Source organism: Oncorhynchus tshawytscha, unplaced genomic scaffold (assembly GCF_018296145.1).
Source record: "Oncorhynchus tshawytscha isolate Ot180627B unplaced genomic scaffold, Otsh_v2.0 Un_scaffold_3920_pilon_pilon, whole genome shotgun sequence".
In the NCBI taxonomy this organism is placed as follows: Eukaryota; Metazoa; Chordata; class Actinopteri; order Salmoniformes; family Salmonidae; genus Oncorhynchus; species Oncorhynchus tshawytscha.
This window is the reverse complement of record NW_024609812.1, coordinates 56,041-82,500: the sequence shown is the minus strand read 5'-3', so window position 1 is coordinate 82,500 and position 26,460 is coordinate 56,041. Positions and strand designations below refer to the sequence as shown.

The 26,460-nt window shown below is 46.1% G+C and overlaps 1 protein-coding gene across 1 annotated transcript in view; it reads right to left on the bottom strand.

The window, feature by feature from the left end:
* Positions 1-26,460, bottom strand: part of exoc4 (exocyst complex component 4) — a gene marked incomplete at its 5' end in the record, with an annotated part of 136,601 nt that overhangs the window by 59,112 nt on the left and 51,029 nt on the right. The window contains 2 exon segments of the mRNA XM_042318636.1: positions 2,298-2,453; positions 3,634-3,770. Coding sequence (XP_042174570.1) covers positions 2,298-2,453; positions 3,634-3,770 — 293 coding nt within the window.

Sequence of the window (26,460 nt, the reverse complement as noted above, 5' to 3'; positions counted from 1 at the left end):
GTTCTGTGTGTTTGTGTTAGGGTGGTGAGGATACTGTTCTGTGTGTTTGTGTTAGGTGGTGAGGATACTGTTCTGTGTGTTTGTGTTAGGGTGGAGGGGTGGTGAGGATACTGTTCTGTGTGTTTGTGTTAGGGTGGTGAGGATACTGTTCTGTGTGTGTGTGAGGGTGGTGAGGATACTGTTCTGTGTGTTTGTGTTAGGGTGGTGAGGATACTGTTCTGTGTGTTTGTGTTAGGGTGGTGAGGATACTGTTCTGTGTGTTTGTGTTAGGGTGGAGGGTGGTGAGGATACTGTTCTGTGTGTTTGTGTTAGGGTGGTGAGGATACTGTTCTGTGTGTGTGTGAGGGTGGTGAGGATACTGTTCTGTGTGTTTGTGTTAGGGTGGTGAGGAGATACTGTTCTGTGTGTTTGTGTTAGGGTGGAGGGTGGTGAGGATACTGTTCTGTGTGTGTGTGAGGGTGGTGAGGATACTGTTCTGTGTGTTTGTGTTAGGGTGGTGAGGATACTGTTCTGTGTGTTTGTGTTAAGGTGGAGGGGTGGTGAGGATACTGTTCTGTGTGTGTGTGAGGGTGGTGAGGATACTGTTCTGTGTGTTTGTGTTAGGGTGGAGGGGGTGGTGAGGATACTGTTCTGTGTGTTTGTGTTAAGGTGGAGGGGTGGTGAGGATACTGTTCTGTGTGTGTGTGAGGGTGGTGAGGATACTGTTCTGTGTGTTTGTGTTAGGGTGGTGAGGATACTGTTCTGTGTGTTTGTGTTAGGGTGGTGAGGATACTGTTCTGTGTGTGTGTGAGGGTGGTGAGGATACTGTTCTGTGTGTTTGTGTTAGGTTGGTGAGGATACTGTTCTGTGTGTTTGTGTTAGGGTGGAGGGGTGGTGAGGATACTGTTCTGTGTGTTTGTGTTAGGGTGGTGAGGATACTGTTCTGTGAGTGTGTGAGGGTGGTGAGGATACTGTTCTGTGTGTTTGTGTTAGGGTGGTGAGGATACTGTTCTGTGTGTTTGTGTTAGGGTGGTGAGGATACTGTTCTGTGTGTTTGTGTTAGGTGGTGAGGGTTCTGTGGTGTGTGAGGGTGGATACTGTTCTGTGTGTTTGTGTTAGGGTGGAGGGGTGGTGAGGATACTGTTCTGTGTGTGTGTGAGGGTGGTGAGGATACTGTTCTGTGTGTTTGTGTTAGGGTGGAGGGGTGGTGAGCATGTTCTGTGTGTTCTGTGTGTTTGTGTTAAGGTGTGAGGGTGGTGAGGATACTGTTCTGTGTGTGTGTGAGGGTGGTGAGGATACTGTTCTGTGTGTTTGTGTTAGGGTGGTGAGGATACTGTTCTGTGTGTTTGTGTTAGGGTGGTGAGGATACTGTTCTGTGTGTTTGTGTTAGGTGGAGGGGTGGTGAGGATACTGTTCTGTGTGTTTGTGTTAAGAGGGTGGTGAGGATACTGTTCTGTGTGTGTGTGGTGAGGGTGTTCTGTGAGGATACTGTTCTGTGTGTTTGTGTTAGGGTGGAGGGTGGTGAGGATACTGTTCTGTGTGTTTGTGTTAGGGTGGTGAGGATACTGTTCTGTGTGTTTGTGTTAGGGTGGTGAGGATACTGTTCTGTGTGTTTGTGTTAGGGTGGTGAGGATACTGTTCTGTGTGTGTGTTAGGGTGGTGAGGATACTGTTCTGTGTGTTTGTGTTAGGGTGGTGAGGATACTGTTCTGTGTGTTTGTGTTAGGGTGGTGAGGATACTGTTCTGTGTGTTTGTGTTAAGGTGGAGGGGTGGTGAGGATACTGTTCTGTGTGTGTGTGGGGTGGAGGGGTGGTGAGGATACTGTTCTGTGTGTGTGTGAGGGTGGTGAGGATACTGTTCTGTGTGTTTGTGTTAGGGTGGAGGGGGTGGTGAGGATACTGTTCTGTGTGTTTGTGTTAAGGTGGAGGGGTGGTGAGGATACTGTTCTGTGTGTGTGTGAGGGTGGTGAGGATACTGTTCTGTGTGTTTGTGTTAGGGTGGTGAGGATACTGTTCTGTGTGTTTGTGTTAGGTGGAGTGGTGAGGATACTGTTCTGTGTGTTTGTGTTAAGGTGGAGGGGTGGTGAGGATACTGTTCTGTGTGTTTGTGTGAGGGTGGTGAGGATACTGTTCTGTGTGTGTGTGAGGGTGGTGAGGATACTGTTCTGTGTGTTTGTGAGGGTGGTGAGGATACTGTTCTGTGTGTTTGTGAGGGTGGTGAGGATACTGTTCTGTGTGTTTGTGTTAGGGTGGAGGGTGGTGAGGATACTGTTCTGTGTGTTTGTGTGAGGGTGGTGAGGATACTGTTCTGTGTGTGACCTGGTAAAGTCCTCCTCATCCTCTCTCTTCTGTCGGAGCTGTCTGGGCTGGGCCATGTTAGCCCAGTTGGGGAGAGACTGGAGCAGTCGGCTGATGTCCTCGTCCTTAGACCACGACGCACTGATGGTCAGCTTCTCCTCACACTGGACTATGCCCCTGGGACACACAGGACAGAGAGAGATCCTCAACTGTACAGTATAGACAGACAGCATAGCATAGCATGAGGGTGGATGAGGACAGATTGCCTGCATGAGGATAAGCACTGATCCAGCTAAGCAGTTGAGTCCACAGAACCACCCATAGACACACAGCAGGCAGAGTGGCACAGTGTTTACACACCCATAGAGGGAGTAACACCTGGTCAGGTGAGAGGAGAGGTAGAGGGGTAGAGGAGAGGTAGAGGGTGGAGGGGTAGAGGATGTAGGGGTAGAGGAGAGGTAGAGGGGTAGAGGAGGGGTAGAGGGTGGAGGGGTAGAGGATGTAGGGGTAGAGGAGAGGTAGAGGGTGGAGGGGTAGAGGACGGAGGGGTAGAGGAGAGGTAGAGGGTGGAGGGGTAGAGGATGGAGGGGTAGAGGACGGAGGGGTAGAGGAGAGGTAGAGGGTGGAGGGGTAGAGGATGGAGGGGTAGAGGAGAGGTAGAGGAGGACGGAGGGGTAGAGGAGAGGTAGAGGATGGAGGGGTAGAGGATGGAGGGGTAGAGGAGAGATAGAGGATGGAGGGGTAGAGGATGGAGGAGGAGAGGTAGAGGATGGAGGGGTAGAGGAGAGATAGAGGATGGAGGGGTAGAGGAGAGGTAGAGGATGGAGAGGTAGAGGAAAGGTAGAGGGGTGGAGAGGTAGAGGATGGAGGGGTAGAGAGTGGAGGGGTAGAGAATGGAGGGGTAGAGGATGGAGGGGTAGAGAATGGAGGGGTAGAGGATGGAGGGGTAGAGGATGGAGGGGTAGAGGATGGAGGGGTAGAGGAGGGGAGGCAGAGCGCTGGGTCTCCATCTGCACAGAGGTCAGCCTAAATCTCTCTGGGGTTCAGCCAGATGAAGACAAGCACAGCAGGTGTGAGGGTGTGTCAGAGAGAGAGAGCACTGCTGAAGCACAATATACCCTCAAGCAGAACAAATTGAGTGAAATGACATTTGTGTTTCTATACCTTCTAGCAAGGAAGGGATGAACCACTTTCCTCATGCTGGTCCTGAGTCAGTCTAACTCTTACCTGTACGAGGTGTTGCAGACCTCCTTGTTCTCATTCAGCTGGTCCTGAGTCAGTCTAACTGTTACCTGTACGAGGTGTTGCAGACCTCCTTGTTCTCGTTCAGCTGATCCCGAGTCAGTCTAACTCTTACCTGTACGAGGTGTTGCAGACCTCCTTGTACTCCTTCAGCTTGTCACAGACCATCTCCAGGAACTGGTTGGAGTAGGCACTCAGGTCCTGCATCAGAGTCATCAGGTCCTGGATGGACTTCTCCACGACTACTGTGCTCTGGAGAGGACACACAAATACAGGCTTAACACATTCAGAATGATACATGGAATGTTTCATTCCAGGCAGAAATAATCAAGCTCCTTACATGGAGAGAGGTAGAGAATATGTTTCAGCTGTTAATACTTAGACACTAGTGAAACTATGTTTTGTTCTTTGTTCTCATTATAAAAAAGAAGGCAGTTGAAATGATATATCAAATAAATAAATAAATATGAAACATATTGTGGTATGACAATGTGAAAGAGTCCTAACCTCGTCCCACATAACGTTTTTCATTTCAACCACGAAACTGTCACTGTCGCCTCAGCTCTGAGCCCAGTGATCCTTGTGATTCAGCCACTCCCTTGTCCTCCCTTAACCACGAAACTGTCACTGTCGCCTCAGCTCTGAGCCCAGTGATCCTTGTGATTCAGCCACTCCCTTGTCCTCCCTTAACCACAAAACTGTCACTGTCGCCTCAGCTCTGAGCCCAGTGATCCTTGTGATTCAGCCAGCTCTGCTCTGAGCCCAGTGATCCTTGTGATTCAGCCACTCCCTTGTCCTCCCTTAACCACTCCCTTGTAATTCAGCCACTTGTCCTCCCTTAACCACAAAACTGTCACTGTCGCCTCAGCTCTGAGCCCAGTGATCCTTGTGATTCAGCCACTCCCTTGTCCTCCCTTAACCACAAAACTGTCACTGTCGCCTCAGCTCTGAGCCCAGTGATCCTTGTGAAGCCACTTCAGCCACTCCCTTGTCCAGCCACTCCCTCCCCCTTAACACAAAACGTGTCACTGTCGCCTCAGCTCTGAGCCCAGTGATCCTTGTGAAACTGTCACTGTCGCCTCAGCTCTGAGCCCAGTGATCCTTGTAATTCAGCCACTCCCTTGTCCTCCCTTAACACTGTCGCCTCAGCTCTGAGCCCAGTGATCCTTGTAATTCAGCCACTCCCTTGTCCTCCCTTAACCACAAAACTGTCACTGTCGCCTCAGCTCTGAGCCCAGTGATCCTTGTAATTCAGCCACTCCCTTGTCCTCCCTTAACCACAAAACTGTCACTGTCGCCTCAGCTCTGAGCCCAGTGATCCTTGTGATTCAGCCACTCCCTTGTCCTCCCTTAACCATGAAACATATCACTGAGTCCCAAATGACACCCTGTTCCCTATATAGTGCACTACTTTGATGAAGTCTCCTGAAGCAGTGTAACACCAGTGTTGAGGAGTGGGACTGTCAAGTCTCTCCTGTCCGATGTGCAAAGCCGTCAGCAGGCAACCAATCTAATACAATGACTATATTCTCCTGGATGCTGTTGGGAGCTTGTCATTGTCAACGATATACCACCATGTCAGAGGAGTGTCAGGAGGTGTGTGTGTGTGTGTGAGAGAGAGATCAGGTGAGTGTGTGTGTAGGTGTGTACCTATGCCTATACGCATGACAAGATCCCCAGTGAGCTCGGACAAACCTACAGTCATGACAGGTTAGCCAGTGTAGCGTAACAAATAGCAGGATGGAAGCAGACACTTCAATACACACACACTTAACTTGAAACCACTGCCACAAACCTAAACTACATGACCAGAAATATTAGGACACCTGCTGGTTGAACATCTCATTCCAAAATCATGGGCATTAATATGGAGTTGGTCCCCCACTTTGCTGCCATAACAGGCTCCACTCTTCTGGGAAGGCTTTCCACTAGATGGTAGAACATTGCTGCGGAGCCTGGCTCGCAGTCGGCGTTCTAATTCATCCCACAGGTGGTCAATGGGGTTGAGGTCAGGGCTCTGTGCAAGCCAGTCAAGTTCTTCCACACCGATCTCGACAAACCATTTCTGTATGGACCTCGCAGTGAGGAACAACTACCTTCTTTCCTCTTATTTGAATTATTTACTTATTTTTCCTCACTATTTTCTATAATGTCAATTCATTTCATCTGGTATTTTATCAATACAAATGCATTTCTTCGCGTGTGAGTTGTTTCTATGGGTCAGACCAAGACAAAGTGTGTTTGATTCAAATAAAGACCGATACTAGCGCACACAGTGGAGTGATCCATTGAAACTCACTAGCATTAGCCACAGCAGTGCTAACCGCTAGTTTAGAAGTAGCACAGTGCTTCAAAGCGTGTAAGTAGCAGCAGCAGTATTGGTTAGCAGTGGCAGGCTGCTGTACCAACTCTTACACTGTTGAAGATGTCCAGCTGTGGCAGGGTGTAGTCAGCAGGGAACAGCAGGGGCCTGAACAGGGCAGTTACTGATTAAAGGGACTACTGGCTGGCCCCCTGGTCCCTCTCCCTGCTGGGGGGTAATGATCTGTAGCGCTGCCCATACCCAGAGCTCCACAAGGCTGGTCCCTGTCATGAAACTCCGCCAGGGGACGCCCCAGTCCCATTGCCCACGGCCCCCTGCCAGCCTGTCGGAGGAGAGCAGGGACCCATTCACTCAGCAGGGGAGGGCTGGAACTTCTAGACACAAGCAGACGTACAGGCACGTGCACAGTCGAACACACACACACAGTACACACACAATACACACACAGTACACACACAGTACACACACAGTTCACACACAGTACACACACAGTGTGAGTGTGTGATGGAGCCAGGAAGAGGACTTTCTCTATTTGTCATCACAGAGACGATGGAAGGAGTCGTCGTGAGAGCCAAGGAGATGATGGCCATCCTGCTATTGGGTGAGAACTAAAGCCAACTCCATTGAATCAGCCATACAACTGTTAGCTTTCACTTTCAAATCACCTTCAGTTGCTAAAAAACTTAAAAGAATGATGAACGATGAAATCTTCCCCTTTTGACCTCTCTCTTTCTTTCTTTCTTTTTCTCTCTTTCCTTGGTGTTTAAACACTAAGTCCACTATTCTTTCTCTCTCCTACTATGAGTTAGTGAGGCTGGATATCAGCAGGTCAGGAATGGTAAACAATGGATCCCAGATCCATTACTCCTGGAACAAATGCTCTGGCTCCGCTTGCCTTGTCTAATTCTGCTCATTTAACATAGCCATTCGTCTTTGCAGCAGAAATCATTAAACAGTCATCAAGGGCCGCAGATTGAGAGAAGGAGAGAGCGAGGGACGAAGGGCGAGAGAGACAGGGAAAGAGAGAGAGAGAGGGACGAAGGGTGAGAGAAGGAGAGAGAGAGGGACGAAGGGCGAGAGAGACAGGGAAAGAGAGAGAGAGAGGGACGAAGGGTGAGAGAAGGAGAGAGAGGGGACGAAGGGCGAGAGAAGGAGAGAGAGAGAGAGAGAGAGAGAGAGAGAGAGAGAGAGAGAGAGAGAGAGAGAGAGAGAGAGAGAGAGAGAGAGAGGGGGACAAAGGGCGAGAGAGACAGGGAAAGAGAATTCACAGAGGTCTTGACAACAGTGGGACCTCTCCATCTTATTTAACGGTTACACAAGGAGGAGACGAAATGCATTCTGGGGACTGGTGAAACTTTTCCCATGAGACAACTTTATTGACAACTCACTCTCACCACAAACACTCTCGCTTTAAGCAACAGACTCACAGTCACACTCTCTCTAGTACTCCTCTATAAAATGCATTAAAACCAAAGCACACACACATACACAGTGAAACATGGCTGACTTACACTTTGTACTTCCTTTTGTTCTATTTTGTGTCGGAGCCTAGCTGAAAGCAAATTTAATTGAGGCCGGCGATACACAAAATGGGTCTAGAAATTCAGCAATTTAACAGCATAAATTCCATCAGAGTGTGAAAGGCCCCATCTCTGAGAGCTAATGATGAAAAGAGTGCACAGTGAGCACTCAGACTGTCGTGTCATTGGCTGCCGCCGTTAATGCAGTGGTATCACCATAGAAATGCCTGAGCAGGTGATAATAGCAGTTATTAGAGTTGTAAACACTCCTGAATACAGGCGAGAGCAGGGGAGGTATCCGGTGTAAGTGGCGGGATGTGTTCTTGATGACTTTGAAGCTCTAGTGTGATAATAGTACACTAGTCATCTTCCTATAAAGAGACTGATCTAAGGAACAGTTTCTCTCATTCCTCTGACTGATTGTGATGATAGAGGACATATTGAGCATTTTTGGACCTTGAGTGCATCAGGGTGTCCTGAGTGAAATAGCGAAAGGAACTTAAAGCTGCCATGACGCACACTGGTCAAAAACTGGTTGAATCAACGTTGTTTCAATGTAATCTCAACCCCAAAAATATAATTGATGACGTTGAATCAACGCGGAAAACAGATTGGATGAGCAAAAAGTCCCAACTTTTGACATTAATCCAATGAGATGGTGATATTTTTGGTTGATTTCACATTGAATTCACGTTAGTTGACAACTGAACCAAATGTAAATCAAAACTAGACGCTGAACTGCCGTCTGTGCCCAGTGGGGTGGCTCTCTATTGAATGGTCCACTACTAGGCCTTGCCATATTGCTGAAACTGTAGAATTGATCAAATAAAATGGTATTAAATGTACAGACTGAATTGACATGGAAACTATCCCAAATCTTCTACCCCTGTACTGCTGTCCTGTCTCTGTTACGAACAGATCCACACATTCAAGTTCTTGGAGAGGGGTCTGGAGAGGGCTGCAAAGGGGCTCAGTCGTGCCCCTGAAACGGGTCAGGGGTTTCCCCATTAATCGAGGGGCGGCCCCCATGGATCGAGAGGGCCAGAGCATTTAACCCTGTGCGTTCCGCCACGTCACTCTCATCACTGAACCAAAACCGCTGACTCCTGTGTCGGCTGTGACTCGTGTCACCCCACATTCAAGTCTGCAGGGCAGGGTACTACAAACACAAATAACACGCTCATACACACACACGCTCACATACACACACACTGAAGTAGCAGAAGCATGTGGGCCGTCCGGTGTGTGCAGAGGGAGTCTCAGAGGCGTGAGGCCATGCTGACGTTGATGAATGATCTGCCAGACGCTGTCCTACTCATGTGTGACTCCCCTTTACCCCAGTGAGGGAGGGCTGTGTGTTTGGTTATGAAAGGGTAGATTCTCTTTGTAAAAGTGTTTGTTCCAGTGTGTGTGTGTGTGTGGGGGGGTTGTGCGCATGCATATGTGTGTGTGTGTAAGGTTGTAAAAGAGTTGATTATCTTTCTATGTGTGTTTGTTCGTGTGTTTGTAAGGTAGTAAAATAGTTGATTATCTTTCTGTGTGTGTTTGTTCCAGTGTGCATGTATGCGTGCTGGTGTGCGTGTGTTCACGCAGTAAATTGTAAATAACACATGCAGTAGTTCTGCAAACAGACCTTGGCTGGATGGCATTAGACATGTTAGGCCCTGCTTCAATCTAAATGGAAATATACACTTTATCTCTCTCCCTCCCTCCCGTTTGAGGATTGGTGTTCACTTCATAGGGACGATTCAGTGTTTGTGTCCAAATGGCACCCTAACCCCTACATAGTGCACTACTTTTGACCAGAACGCTATGAGCCCTGGTCAAAAGTAGTGCAATATAATAGGAATAGGGCGCCATTTAAGATGTAAACAGTCACATGACAATGAAATGTCACAAAAAAAAAAAGCTTCTTCTCGAGGCCTCTTCATAGAAGAGTGGAAAACACCTATCACAAGCTGTCACCTCCGATCACGTCAAATCAAAGGCCTCACTGGTGAGTTAAAGTGCAGATCACAGCCAATCAGCACCCGCTGTTAGTGTTTACATCAGTGAATGCATCCAACCAACTACTTCTCTAATGGAATGATGCACAAATTGAGAGCGGAATGTCATAGTTCCTCACAGAGAGATGCTTATTTCCAACCTCAGCTCTCTATGGCTGGAACAAGAGCAGCATGTATGGTGTTCTTATCCAGTATCATGCACCATGAACTAATGAAACGGTTTGTATCATTTGTGGGTCAAGCAGACAGCATGAGCACAGTAGGGTTGAATATTTACACGGTATTTTACCAAATGTTCCAACCCAAGAACAAATCACTTTTCTCCAGGGTAACACCGTTATTTCCCACCAAAACCGGAAGTGACATTTAAAAGCATATAAAACATATACATGTATGGATTTGATTAGAGGTTTGATCGGTAACAAAGTTCAAGCCTTATGCTACCGGAGTCTGATGAGCCATACATTAAAGACATTTTGTGATCCATCGCCCAACGATTGTGCCATTATCCAATCCAGAGCCTGATATATAGGCCACCACACATTATGCCCGACAGAAAAACACAAAAGTCTATGATGTGGACTGCAGTCTATTACTGTATTGTATTGAATGATACTGTATTACATGGACTAGCTTTACAGACATTGTTCAAACCATGAAGCTGGGAGAGAACATGCTATGCTGGTGCAGGACACGCGGCCTACAAAGTGACAATTACAGGCAAGAAAATATAATAGGGTATATTTTCAATGTTTAGAATTAGTAGGCTGATGGGGCGGCAGGGTAGCCGAGTGGTTAGAGCGTTGGACTAGTAACCAAAAAGTTGCAAGTTCAAATCCCCCAGCTGACAAGGTACACATCTGTCGTTCTGCCCCTGAATAGGCAGTTAACCCACTGTTCCTAGGCCGTCATTGAAAATAAGAATTTGTTCTTAACTGACTTGCCTAGTTAAATAAAGGTAAAAAAAAATATATATATATAGGCTACCTTTTATAATATTTCCCGTAATGTTGTGTGCGTATTAGCCTACCTCCTCTACCTATTGTCACTTCATTCCCACTGTCATTCCTCTCTCGCCATCAACAGTTAAATGAAATCAGATTCTAGGACAGCATGAGCTAAGGAGAGAAGCCAGCAGAGTGCAGGGGCATTCTGCCCAAGAGACAAAGGCAGTAAGTTAGAAGCTTACGCATAACCCATCATTCATTAGCTAAATACAAGGCTAATACCACATTGCATGAATGACCTGAAAGAGGTCGGAGAACACATTGATATATTGAGATATATACAGATATATACAGATATATACAGATATATACAGATATATACAGATATATACAGATATATACAGATATATACAGATATATACAGATATATACAGTGGCATGAAAAAGTATGTGAACCCTTTGAAATGACCTGGATTTCTAGACAAACACAGTCTGCTTAAACTAATAACACAACCAATGATATGTTTTCATGTCTTTATTGAACACACCGTGTAAACAGTCACAGTGCAGGGTGGGAAGAGTATGTGAACCCTTGGATTTAATAACTGGTTGACTCTCCTTTGGCAGCAATAACCTCAACCAAACATTTTCTGTAGTTGCTGATCAGACCGGCACAACGGTCAGGAGAAATTTTGGACCATTCCTCTTTACAAAACTGTTTCAGTTCAGCAATATTGTTGGGATGTCTGGTGTGAACCACTCTCGAGGTCATGCCACACCATCTCAATCGGGTTGAGGTCATGACTCTGACTGGGACACTCCAGAAGGCGTATTTTCTTCTGTTGAAGCCATTCTGTTGTTGATTTACTTCTGTGTTTTGGGTCGTAGTACTGTTGCATAGTACTGTTGCAAATGTGGATAAAGTCAAGGGGTCTGAATACTTTCCGATTGCACTGTGTGGGTGTGGGTGTATATACACTACCGTTCAAAAGTTTGGGGTCACTTGGAAAAATCCTTGTTTTTGAAAGAAAAGCACATTTTATGTCCATTAAAATAACATCAAATTGATCAGAAATACAGTGTAGACATTGTTAATGTTGTAAATGACTATTGTAGCTGGAAACGGCTGATTGTTAATGGAATATCTACTTGGCGTACAGAGACCCATTATCAGCAACCATCACTCCTGTGTTCCAATGGCACGTTGTGTTAGCTAATCCAAGTTGATCATTTTAAAAGGCTAATTGATCCTTAGAAAACCCATTTGCAATTATGTTAACACAGCTGAAAACTGTTGTTCTGATTAAAGAAGCAATAAAACGGTTGAGTATCTGGAGCATCAGCATTTGTGGGTTCGATTACAGGCTCAAAATGGCCAGAAACAAAGAACTTTCTTCTGAAACTCGTTAGTCTATTCTTGTTCTGAGAAATGAAGGCTCTTCCATGCGAGAAATTGCCAAGAAACTGAAGATCTTGTACAACGCTGTGTACTACTCGCTTCATAGAACAGTGCAAACTGGCCCTAACCAGAATAGAAAGAGGAGTGGGAGGCCCTGGTGCACAACTGAGCAAGAGGACAAGTACATTAGAGTGTCTAGTTTGAGAAACAGACACATCACAAGTCCTCAACTGGCAACCCGCAAAACACCGGTTTCAACGTCAACAGTGAAGAGGCGACTCTGGGATGCCGGCCTTCTAGGCAGAGTTCCTCTGTCCAGTGTCTGTGTTCTTCTGCCCATCAATCTTTTCTTATTATTGGGCAGTCTGAGATATGACTTTGTCTTTGCAACTCTGCATAGAAGGCCAGCATCCCAGAGTCACCTCTTCACTGTTGACGTTGAGACTGGTATTTTGCTGTTCTTAACTGACTTGCCTAGTTAAATAAAGCCTCAATTAAAAATATTTTAAAATAACCAGCATGGCTACCGCTGCATTCTGCAGCGATACGCCATCCCATTTGGTTTGCGCTTAGTGGGACTATCATTTGTCTTTCAACAGGACAATGAGCCAACACACCCCCAGGCTGTGTAAGGGCTATTTGACCAAGAAGGAGAGTGATAGAGTGCTGCATCAGATGACCTGGCCTCCACAATCACCTGACTTTAACCCAATCGAGATGGTTTGGGATGAGTTGGAAAAGCAGCCAACATATGTGGCAGCATATGTAGGAACTCCTTCACGACTGTTGTAGAGGCATTCAAGGTGAAGCTGGTTGAGAGAATTCCAAAAGGGTGCAATATTGATTTCAAGGCAAAGGGTGGCTACTTTGAAGAATTTCAAATGTATTTTAACCCTGATCTGGTTACTACATGATTCCATATGTGTTATTTCATAGTTTTGATGTCTTCACTATTATTCTACAATGTAGAAAATATTCAAATAAAGAAAAACCCTAGAATGAGTAGGTGTGTCCAAACTTTTGACTGGTACTGTAGATCTTGAAGATGATTAGGCTTATCTATTTTGGATGCAATTTTAATAGAATTGGTGGAGAGAGAGAACGACAGAGTGCTCGTGTGCGTACTGATTTAAAGCAATGATATTCGAGTGATAGGCTGTTGTAAAACTCTGTAGCTGCAATTTTGCATCTTTACAATGAAAAAATAAGGTGACCCCCAAAAGCCAGATGGAAATGTGTAAATTAGATAAGCATGCAATCCTGATATTAATGCAGCATAAGCTATGCTGCAGCAAATGTAGTCCTACCGTTCACAAGAAAAGAAGTGACCAGGATGAGATGAAACATACATTGTAAACTGCGTTCCATATGGAGATGCGAGGTCTGTCCCCACTCGGAGTGTTGATGATTCATCATGCAGATAGCAGAGTAGGCCGTGGTCCATAGAGAAGACAGAGACACAGCATATCATTTAACAGTTCTATTTTACCGGTTTCTCGCAGTTGTTTATCCCGGGAAAAGGGAGTGGGAAATCTGGGGAAATGTCAGTAACCCGGTTTCCGCTATTCAACAGTGCCCAGCTAGACATGCCACATGCAGTAAGATGACAATATTGTGTATTTGACTGTATCCACAGGGGGGGGTCAACAACATGAAAGAGCAGAATGTGCTTTGCCAGGGTGGGTTAAAACCCTTATCATCATCACCACCATCGCCTTGGATGCTGTGTGCGCTTATATCACACTCACCTTTTAACAGATGGCTCCCCAACACACACACACACACACACACACACACACACACACACACACACACACACACAGATTGAGTTGTGTCTCCAACCCAAACACTAATCCTGAGAATGCTGTGGTTTCCCCAGACAGCATTATGTCAAACCTCGTAATCAACCCTCGCTCTCTCTCCCTCCTTTCTCCTCAGGGGGTTACCACGGTGATGGCAGCATCATTACACCCTGGTGGAGGGGAGGCGGCGGAACCTGCCCACAACAAAGCATCACCCATGGCAACAACTGGGTTGGGTTATCAGGTTATAGATGTAGAGATGTTCACTCAGTGGGGTCGTGTGTGTACTGTGTGTGTCTGAAAGTGTCTGTGAGCGTGTGTACTGTGTGTATTTGTGTACTGTGTGTGTGCACTGTGTGCACTGTGGGTGTACTGTGTGTTTGTGTTTGTACTGTGTGTGTGTGTGTACGGTGTGTGTTTGTGTACTGTGGGTGTTTGTACTGTGTGTGTTTGTGTACTGTGTGTGTGTGTACTGTGTACGTTTGTGTACTGTGTGTGTTTGTGTACTGTGTGTGTTTGTGTACTGTGTGTGTGCACTGTGGGTGTACTGTGTGTTTGTGTTTGTACTGTGTGTGTGTACAGTGTGTGTTTGTGTACTGTGGGTGTTTGTACTGTGTGTGTTTGTGTACTGTGTACTGAACCTAGGAAGAAACCTAGAGAGGAGCCAGGCTATGAGGGGTGGCCTGTCCTCTTCTGGCTGTGCCGGGTGGAGATTATAACAGAACATGGACAAGATGTTTAAATGTTCATAAAAGACCAGCATGGTCAAATAATAATAATCACAGTGGTTGTCGAGTGTGCAACAGGTCAGCACCTCAGGAGTAAATGTCAGTTGGCTTTTCATAGCCAATCATTCAGAGTATCTCTACCGCTCCTGCTGTCTCTAGAGAGTTGAAAACAGCAGGTCTGGGACAGGTAGCATGTCCGGTGAACACGCCCGGTGTGTGTACTGTGTGTGTTTGTGTACTGTGTGTGTGTGTGTGCACTGTGTGTGTGTGTGTACTGTGGGTGTGTGTGTGTTGTGTGTGTACTGTGGGTGTGTGTGTGTTGTGTATGTACTGTGGGTGTGTGTGTGTGTGTATGTACTGTGTGTACTGTGTGTGTTTGTGTGTAATGTGTGTGTGTGTGTGTGTGTGTGTAATGTCACCACTAACATTGAGTGGCTACTGCCAACACACTGTCAATGACACTGACTCTACTCCAACCACTTTAATCATGGGAATTGATGGGAAATGATGTAAATATATCACTAGCCACTTTAAACAATGCTACCTTATATAATGTTACTTACCCTACATTGTTCATCTCATATGCATACGTTGATACTGTACTCTATATCATCGACTGCATCCTTATGTAATACATGTATCACTAGCCACTTTAACTATGCCACTTGGTTTACATACTTATCTCATATGTATATACTGTACTCGATATCATCTACTGTATCTTGCCTATGCTGCTCTGTACCATCACTCATTCATATATCCTTATGTACATATTCTTTATCCCCTTACACTGTGTATGACAGTAGTTTTTTTTTTGGAATTGTTAGTTAGATTACTTGCTCGTTATTACTGCATTGTCGGAACTAGAAGCACAAGCATTTCGCTACACTCGCATTAACATCTGCTAACCATGTGTATGTGACAAATAAAATTTGATTTGATTTTGATTTGATTTGTGTGTACCCCCAAAAAGGTTCCATATGGACCTAATGAAGCACAGAGAGGGACCCCCCCCCCACAGAAGGCAATGAAATACATATCACCATGGTGCTAATGAAGATGTACACACATACATCCCTTTCTCTCTCTCCCTCCTTTCTCCTCAGGGGGTTACCACGGTGATGGTCGCATCATTACACTCTGGAGGAGGGGCGGAGGTGGAACCCGCCCACTCAAAGCATCACCCATGGCAACCACTGAGTTGGGTGATCAGGTTATAGATGGAGATGTTCACTCAGCAGGGTCGTGTGTGTGTGTACGTACGTGTGTGTGTGCGAGAGCGAGAGTGTGTGTGTGTGTGTACTATGTGTGTCTATAAGTGTACAATGAGATTCATTATCATAGCACCACACACATCATGTTACTTTTCATCAAACTTCTCATGCAAGCCACATGACAGCTGGATCTTGTATCATTGGCTCAAAGTAAACTCCCTTTTCCTTCAAACCAGGAGACCGTTTTTAACAGGTCTGCATTCCAACTTCCTGCTCCTCTTTCCTCAGACAAACAGTAGTGTTATCTGTCCCAACACACACTATCCTTCAGCAGCCACACTGCTAGGAGCCGGTTCTACTTTGAGTCAAACCGTCCGTCTCTCTCCCTCTCTCTATAGATATACTGTAAAAGGGATTTTAGGTACAGACCAAATCGTAGAAATTCATTCATTTTTAACAGCTGTAAAATTGTCAACGAGGTGGTTAGGCTCAATCTGTTTAATGACAGATAAAGGATGCATCCCAAACAACATGTGGGTTGAATCACATCTAAATGGATTGTTATATTGCATAAGGCCCGAGAAAGTTGGGTGTTCCACCATATTGTTCTTTACGATGGAATCTCATTTAGTCGTAAACACCAGAATAACTTGAGTGTTTACTAGTGTGTGTGTTTATAGGTAAACCTGTGGGGTTTGTGTGTTTATAGGTAAACCTGTGGTGGTGTGTGTTTATAGGTAAACCTGTGGGGTTTTATAGGTAAACCTGTGGTGTGTGTGTGTTTATAGGTAAACCTGTGGGGTTTGTGTGTTTATAGGTAAACCTGTGGTGTGTGTGTGTTTATAGGTAAACCGGTGGGGTTTGTGTGTTTATAGGTAAACCTGTGGTGTGTGTGTGTTTATAGGTAAACCTGTGGGGTTTGTGTGTTTATAGGTAAACCTGTGGTGTGTGTGTGTTTATAGGTAAACCTGTGTTTATAGGTAAACCTGTGGTGTGTGTGTGTTTATAGGTAAACCTGTGGTGTGTGTGTGTTTATAGGTAAACCTGTGGTGTGTGTGTGTTTATAGGTAAACCTGTAGGTGTGTGGTGTATGTGTGTTTATAGGTAAACCTGTGGTGTGTGTGTGTGTATATAGGTAAACCTGTGGTGTGTGTGTGTTTATAGGTAAACCTGTGGTGTGTGTGTGTTTATAGGTGAACCTGTGGTGTGTGTGTGTTTATAGGTGAACCTGTGGTGTGTGTGTGTTTATAGGTAAACCTGTGGGGTGTGTGTGTTTATAGGTAAATCTGTGTCCACAGTTTTGGGTTGAGCCTGTGTCTGAGAATGTAAAATATCTGTGTTCAAATGTGTGGATCCGCGTGTGTGTCCAATGTGTGTGTGCATCCACCCAGGCTGCCTCCCCACCTTCGTCCTGTGCTCCCTCAGACACCCAGGCTGTCTCCCCACCTTCGTCCTGTGCTCCCTCAGACACCCAGGCTGTCTCCCCACCTTCGTCCTGTGCTCCCTCAGACACCCAGAGGAGTCCTGTGGTCCCAATCACACATCAACACAATGCAGCTAACTGGGGATTGTTCTGTGATTGCCTGTTGTTGTCCCCCCGGCCGTGAGAGGTACTTCATAATGGGCTTCCCAACCCACCACCGCAGGAGCCAATCAGCAGGCAGCTGATAAACACATCAACAAACACACCGAATAAAAAGGTCAGTGTCATTAGACAACCGTTTGTGGGGGTGGCAGGGTGGGAAGGTGGGATAGTGTGTGTGCATGTAAATAAGCAGAGGGAAATTAAAAAGGTCAAATTCATTAGCAGACCATTGGCATATGAACACATCTGTAATTCAGGGTGCACTCCGGCAAATGACGTGGCTACAGATGTAATCAGCGTTCCATCCAGCCCCAGTCAAGAGGTTAACACAAACACCCTTCCATGGACACATTACTGGGCTGTGTCCCAAAATGGCCTTCTATTCCCTATACAGTGCACTACTCATCACCAGAACCCTATAGGTGCTGGTCAAAAGAAGTGCACTATGTAGGGAATAGGCGAATCTGAATGGCACTTAACATCCCACAGTGTGAACAAACAGCTTGGATTGGTTGTTTAATGTAATTATGGCTTTGGTTTGGCCTTGGTTTGTACAGAATCCAAACACACACACACAGAGTCAGGAGACATGGACATAACGTCACGACAGGAGACGTGGACATAACGTCACGACAGGAGACGTGGACATAACGTCACGACAGGAGACGTGGACATAACGTCACGACAGGAGACGTGGACATAACGTCTCGACAGGAGACGTGGACATAACGTCTCGACAGGAGACGTGGACATAACGTCACGACAGGAGACGTGGACATAACGTCACAACAGGACAACAGGAGACGTGGACATAACGTCACAACAGGAGACATGGACATAACGTCTCAACAGGAGACATGGACATAACGTCTCAACAGGAGACATGGACATAACGTCTCAACAGGAGACATGGACATAACGTCACAACAGGAGACATGGACATAACGTCACAACAGGAGACATGGACATAACGTCACAACAGGAGACATGGACATAACGTTACAACAGGAGACATGGACATAACGTCACAACAGGAGACATGGACATAACGTCACAACAGGAGACATGGACATAACTTCACAACAGGAGACATTATTTCAAGAGCAAAATGACTGGATGTGATTCAGTGGTGGCTTCATCACCCTGGTGTGTGTGAATGCATGCCTCTGTCTCTCTCTGTGTGTATGTGTGTGTGTCTGTGTGTGTGTGTGTGTGTGTGTGTGTGTGTGTGTGTGTGTGTGTGTGTATGTGTGTGTGTGTGTGTGTGTGTCTGTGTGTGTGTATGTATGTGTGTGTGTGTGTTTGTCTGTGTGTGTATGTATGTGTGTGTGTGTGTGTGTGTGTGTGTATAGGGACCCCCATCCAAGAGATTAATGGAGCCAATCTCCAGTTCTGGTCTGTAGAGTGACCACCCTCCTGGATAGAGGAGACTAATTAAATAAATCAATCAGGGGGAACAGGACCACTGAACAGATAGCATCACACTGCTACCACCACTAACCAGAGAGAGAGAGAAGGAGGAAGGAAGGTAGAGGGAGAGAAAGGGTAGGAGGGTTAAACAAAAGGAAAAAAGATGACCAGTAAACAGGCAGGAGAGGAGAACAAGAGGAGAGAGCAACAACAGAAGAGAAACAGAGAGAGACAGAGTATACATGCCTTTCTTATTTATTACCCCTGCTGGGCCTTCTGACCAATCACCTGGGTCCATGTTATCACAAAGACACATGATTGGATCATACACTCTACATATTGGACTAAAATGACACACTGGTGTTATCATAGGGCCTGTTTCATAGGGCCTGACTGATAACCATACAGTCTCATATTAATATCATCATTACTATCATACACACTCTCCCCTTACACACTGCTGGGGCCTAGTGATAGGGAGGATGTTTAACATATCATTACTATTATTATGGTATGGCTGCTATATGAAAACATGATGTCGGTTGGATGTGTTATCAGGTCTCTTTCCAGGACTGGGGTGTTCCATTCACCTTGACCCCCCTCTAAAGTCACAAGCCCATCAGTATCATCAGGTCAGAGTTCATTGACTGCCCATATGAGAGAGATATTCAGAATGTGTGTGCTATATAATGACATACAGTGCATTAGGGAAGGTATTCAGAATGTGGGTGCTACCGTGCTTCTACACCTGCATTGCTTGCTGTTTTGGGGTTTTAGGCTGGGTTTCTGTACAGCACTTTGAGATATCAGCTGATGTACGAAGGGCTATATAAATAAATTTGATTTGATTTGATTTGATACTGACATACAGTGCATTAGGGAAGGTATTCAGAATGTGGGTGCTATATACTGACATACAGTGCATTAGGGAAGGTATTCAGACCCCTTGACGTTTTCAACATTTTGTTACGTTACAGCCTTATTCTAACATTTATTAAATGTTTTTCCCCCCTCATCAATCTACACACAATACCCCATAATGACATCACAATACCCCATAATGACATCACAATACCCCATAATGACATCACAATACCCCATAATGACAAAGCAAACACTGTTTTATAGACATTGTTTAACAAACATTTATAAAACAGAAATATCACATTAACATAAGTATTCTAAGTACTCTTTACTCAGTACTTTGTTGAAGCACCTTTGGCAGCAATTACAGCCTTGAGTCTTCTTGGGTATGACGTTACAAGCTTGGCACACCTGTATTTGGGGAGATTCTCCCCTTCTTCTCTGCAGATCCTCTCAAGCTCAGTCAGGTTGGATGGGGACTGTTGCTGCACAGCGATTTTCAGGTCTCCCCTGAGATGTTAGATTGGGTTCAAGTCCGGGCTCTAGCTGGGCCACTCAAGAACATTCAGAGACTTGTCCCGAAGCCACTCCTGCGTTGTCTTGGCTGTGTGCTTATAATCGTTGTCCTGTTGGAAGGTAAACCTTCGCCACAGTTCGAGGTCCTGTACTTTTCTCTGTACTTTTCTCCGTTCATTGTTGCCTCGATCCCTGTCCCTGCCGCTGAAAAACATCCCCACAGCATGATGCTCCCACCTCCATACTTCACCGTAGGGATGGTGGCAAATTTCCCCCAGACATGACGCTTGGCATTCATTCATGCCACAGAGTTCAATCTTGGTTTCATCAGACCAGATAATCTTGTTTCTCATGGTATTTAGGTGCCTTTTGGCAAACTCCAAGCAGGCTGTCATCTGCCTTTTACTAAGGAGTGCCTTCCGTCTGGCCACTCTACCATAAAAGCCTGATTGATGGAGTGTTGCAGAGATGGTTGTCCTTCTGTAAGGTTCTCCCATCTCCACAGAGAAACTCTGGAGCTCTGTCAGAGTGACCATGGTGTTTTTGGTCACCTCCCTGACCAAGGCCCTTCTCCCCCGATTGCTCAGTTTGGTCGGGAGGTCAGCTCTAGGAAGAGTCTTGGTGGTTCCAAACTTATTCCACTTAAGAATGATGGAGGCCACTGTGTTCTTGGGGACCTTAAATAATTCTCCACCGACAATGACTTTGACCTCATGTCTTGGGTTTTGCTCTGACGTGCACTGTCAACTGTGGGACCTTATATAGACAGGTGTGTGCCTTTCCAAATCATGTCCAATCAATTGAATTTACCACAGGTGGACTCCAATCAAGTTGGAGAAACATCTCAAGGATGATCAATGGAAACAGGATGAACCTGAGCTCAATTTCGAGTCTCATAGCAAAGGGTCTGAATACTTATGTAAATAAGGTAAATACAACAATTCTAAAAACCTGTTTTCGCTTCGTCGTTATGGGGTATTGTGATGGCGTTACGGGGTATTGTGATGTCGTTACGGGGAATTGTGATGTCGTTACGGGGTATTGTGATGTCGTTAGGGGGTACTGTGATGTCGTTATGGGGTATTGTGATGTCGTTGTGTGTAGATGAGGATATTGAGGATATTTGGATATTTAGGAGGATATTTAGGATGGATATTTGAGGATACTGAGGATATTTATTTAATCCATTTTAGAATAAGGTTGTAATGCCCCACAAAATGTGGAGAAAGTCAAGGGGTCTGAACACTTTCTGAATGCACTGTATATCATTCACACACTAAAATGTATCGTTCCTGTATGGTATCAGAGCCCATGTCTCTAGATAACGTATCGTTCCTGTATGGTATCAGAGCCCATGTCTCTAGATAACGTATCGTTCCTGTATGGTATCAGAGCCCATGTCTCTAGATAATGTATCGTTCCTGTATGGTATCAGAGCCCATGTCTCTAGATAACGTATCGTTCCTGTATGGTATCAGAGCCCATGTCTCTAGATAATGTATCGTTCCTGTATGGTATCAGAGCCCATGTCTCTAGATAACGTATCGTTCCTGTATGGTATCAGAGCCCATGTCTCTAGATAATGTATCGTTCCTGTATGGTATCAGAGCCCATGTCTCTAGATAACGTATCGTTCCTGTATGGTATCAGAGCCCATGTCTCTAGATAATGTATCGTTCCTGTATAGTATCAGAGCCCATGTCTCTAGATAATGTATCGTTCCTGTATAGTATCAGAGCCCATGTCTCTAGATAATGTATCGTTCCTGTATGGTATCAGAGCCCATGTCTCTAGATAACGTATCGTTCCTGTATGGTATCAGAGCCCATGTCTCTAGATAACGTATCGTTCCTGTATGGTATCAGAGCCCATGTCTCTAGATAACGTATCGTTCCTGTATGGTATCAGAGCCCATGTCTCTAGATAACGTAGCATTCCTGTATGGTATCAGAGCCCATGTCTCTAGATAATGTATCGTTCCTGTATGGTATCAGAGCCCATGTCTCTAGATAACGTATCGTTCCTGTATGGTATCAGAGCCCATGTCTCTAGATAACGTATCGTTCCTGTATGGTATCAGAGCCCATGTCTCTAGATAACGTATCGTTCCTGTATGGTATCAGAGCCCATGTCTCTAGATAACGTAGCATTCCTGTATGGTATCAGAGCCCATGTCTCTAGATAACGTTGTTCCTGTATGGTATCAGAGCCCATGTCTCTAGATAACGTAGCATTCCTGTATGGTATCAGAGCCCATGTCTCTGATAACGGGTCGTTGTCCTGTATGGTATCAGAGCCCATGTCTCTAGATATCCCAGGGTGCATTCCTGTATGGTATCAGAGCCCATGTCTCTGATATAGGGTGGGTTGTTCCTGTATGGTATCAGAGCCCATGTCTCTGATATCCCAGGGTGGGTTGTTCTGTATGGTAACAGAGCCCATGTCCAGTGATATCCCAGGGTGGGTTGTCCTGTATGGTATCAGAGCCCATGTCTCTAGATATAGGGTGGGTTCCTGTATGGTATCAGAGCCCATGTCTCTAGATATCCCAGGGTATCCCTGTATGGTATCAGAGCCCATGTCCAGTGATAAAGGGTGGGTTTCCTATATGGTAACAGAGCCCATGTCCAGTGATATCCCAGGGTGGGTTGTCCTATATGGTAAAAGAGCCCATGTCCAGTGATATCCCAGGGTGGGTTGTTCTATATGGTAACAGAGCCCATGTCCAGTGATATCCCAGGGTGGGTTGTCCTATATGGTAACAGAGCCCATGTCCAGTGATATCCCAGGGTGGGTTGTCCTATATGGTATCAGAGCCCATGTCCAGTGATATCCCAGGGTGGGTTGTCCTATATGGTAACAGAGCCCATGTCCCGTGATATCCCAGGGTGGGTTGTCCTATATGGTAACAGAGCCCATGTCCAGTGATATCCCAGGGTGGGTTGTCCTATATGGTAACAGAGCCCATGTCCAGTGATATCCCAGGGTGGTTGTCCTATATGGTAACAGAGCCCATGTCCAGTGATATCCCAGGGTGGGTTGTCCTATATGGTAACAGAGCCCATGTCCAGTGATATCCCAGGGTGGGTTGTCCTATATGGTAACAGAGCCCATGTCCAGTGATATCCCAGGGTGGTTGTCCTATATGGTAACAGAGCCCATGTCCAGTGATATCCCAGGGTGGGTTGTCCTATATGGTAACAGAGCCCATGTCCAGTGATATCCCAGGGTGGGTTGTCCTATATGGTAACAGAGCCCATGTCCAGTGATATCCCAGGGTGGGTTGTCCTATATGGTAACAGAGCCCATGTCCAGTGATATCCCAGGGTGGGTTGTCCTATATGGTAACAGAGCCCATGTCCAGTGATATCCCAGGGTGGGTTGTCCTATATGGTAACAGAGCCCATGTCCAGTGATATCCCAGGGTGGGTTGTCCTATATGGTAACAGAGCCCATGTCCAGTGATATCCCAGGGTGGGTTGTTCTATATGGTAAAAGAGCCCATGTCCAGTGATATCCCAGGGTGGGTTGTCCTATATGGTAACAGCTAACACTACAGTGTGGGGGTACAGTACATCTCCCCATGACAATGCTACCCAGCTGTATGTGAGTCTGGATGGAACAACATCTCCCCCCAAGCCCAAAACACAGCAACCCACTCTGTGTGTCCACCAGGTATGTCCACTAATGCCTTCCCCCTAACCCCATGTACATACATGTGTGTTGTGGTGGAGTGGATGGCAGGTGCACCTATAAATGGGGTCCCCTGCCGTTTCCTGTGTGATGGCAGCCAAGGTAGAGAGTGTGTTTAATGTAGTGTATCAACATGTGTCTCTCTATCCCTTCAGCCCATTGGTTCAAGTGCCAGTGGTGTGGCCCCACTCTTAGAACACCTGCTGTAGGAACACACTTGTGTGTGTGCGCATGCATGGACCTCCCCCCAAACAGCAGGCATGCACCATTTCCCATCTACATTAGGCCTGAGAAAGACCCAACACATACAAGGAATGTGATGATCTAAACGGCAAGAACAGCTCCTTTAACCTACAGCAGCTTCCCTTTAAAACCCTGATACAGAAGGATGTATTGTTCTATAGCTGTCCACCTCTGGGACATGTATCATCTCCTTCAGTCTCTTTCCTCCATAAAGCCACCTGCCATCTTGAGTGAGCAGGGAGCACTGAGGACTGGAGTAGCCCATTAAAAGTAGTGGCCCGCTGTCACACTGAGACCAACCAGCCAGGACACAGTGGGGATCGGTTGGACTTCTCTCGCACGCATGCACGCGCACACACACACACGAGGGCCTCGGTCTTGTATGTGCGTATCTGGCAGTAGAGGAAGGAGCAGGCAGGCCTCTTTGATTGGCGTAATTAAAAAAGCCAAAACCCCAAACAAAAGGAGCGTTTTATGGAGCTCCCGCTAACTGGAGAGAGGCTCATTAGCCTAGCAGTGTAATTAGCAAGATGCCGCAGTCCTCGTTAAGGAGAAGTCATAATCGTAAACAAACGCCAGTGAACTCCGAGCCAGGAGCTGTAATGAACTGTCAGTGTTCTCTCACTCTGAATGGAGAGTTAACAAAGACAGAGGGGCAGACACACACTGTCTTAAAACACACGTACATACACATTCTGGAGTGGAAACACACACTGTCTTAAAACACACCTACATACACATTCTGGAGTGGAAACACACACATACACAGAGAGACACACACACAGAGAGAGAGACACACAGAGAGAGAGACACACATACAGAGAGAGAGAGAGAGAGACACACGAGGCAGGTTTCCATTGACCCAAGTTCTTCCGTCAAATGCAATGTCACAAAATAAAATCATTGTGACAGGTGCAATGGAAGTGGCAGACGACAACATTGTCATCTGTTCGACAGGGGGGATTTTTTGGGGTCGAACTTCATTGCGACAAATGATGATGGAAACAGTGTTGTTGGAATAAATGATGATGACATGAGAATTATTACAATATGGCAAATATTAGTCAATTATTGCATTCCATCCATGCTGGCTTTCACAAGCTGCCTGAGAGGTGGGAGAGCACACTGGCTGTTGGAAGTACATGTATTCATGAGTAACATTTGTTTTATTAGACACTATCGTTTTTGTTGTATTTGGTGTGACATCATTACATCCCGCTGAAATCACGACATCGCGCTGACCTCGTTACATCCGGCTGACCTCGTTACATCCGGCTGACTTCGTTACATCCGGCTGACCTCGTTACATCCGGCTGACTTCGTTACATCCGGCTGACCTCGTTACATCCGGCTGACCTCGTTACATCCGGCTGACCTCGTTACATCCGGCTGACCTCGTTACATCCGGCTGACCTCGTTACATCCGGCTGACCTCGTTACATCCGGCTGACCTCGTTACATCCGGCTGACCTCGTTACATCCGGCTGACCTCGTTACATCCGGCTGACCTCGTTACATCCGGCTGACCTCGTTACATCCGGCTGACCTCGTTACATCCGGCTGACCTCGTTACATCCGGCTGACCTCGTTACATCCGGCTGACCTCGTTACATCCGGCTGACCTCGTTACATCCGGCTGACCTCGTTACATCCGGCTGACCTCATTACATCCAGCTGACCTCATTACATCCAGCTGACCTCATTACATCCAGCTGACCTCGTTACATCCAGCTGACTTGTATTTTCTATGTAAACTTTCTAAATGTAAAAAAAAAAAAAATCATCACTGGACATTCTCTCACACACACACACACACACACACACACACACACACACACACACACACACACACACACACACACACACACACACACACACACACACACACACACACACACACACACGTGCACACACACACACACACACACACACACACACACACGATAACATAATAACATAAACACTATACACACACTATGTGGTAGTGGTGGAGTAGGGGCCTTAGGGCACACAGTGTGTTGTAGATATGTGGTAGTGGTGGAGTAGGGGCCTTAGGGCACACAGTGTGTTGTAGATATGTGGTAGTGGTGGAGTAGGGGCCTTAGGGCACACAGTATGTTGTAGATATGTGGTAGTGGTGGAGTAGGGGCCTGAGGGCACACAGTGTGTTGTGAAATCTGTGGTAGTGGTATGTTTTTAAAATGGTATAAACCTGCTGGGCCCAGTGTGTTGTAGATATGTGGTAGTGGTGGAGTAGGGGCCTTAGGGCACACAGTATGTTGTGAAATCTGTGAATGTATTGTTATGTTTTTAAAATGGTATAAACTGCTGGATCCCAGGAAGAGTAGCTGCTTAATGGGGATCCATAATAAATACAAATAGGCACACCCAGAAACCTTTATGGTGACAGATTCCACATAATGTCTCTTACCCTTTAACTCACTCCGAGGGCCACATGTATTCTAGACGGCCCTTCGCCATCTCTGTATTCTAGACGGCCCTTCGCCATCTCTGTATTCTAGACGGCCCTTCGCCATCTCTGTATTCTAGACGGCCCTTCGCCATCTCTGTATTCTAGACGGCCCTTCGCCATCTCTGTATTCTAGACGGCCCTTCGCCATCTCTGTATTCTAGACGGCACTTCGCCATCTCTGTATTCTAGACGACACTTCGCCATCTCTGTATTCTAGAC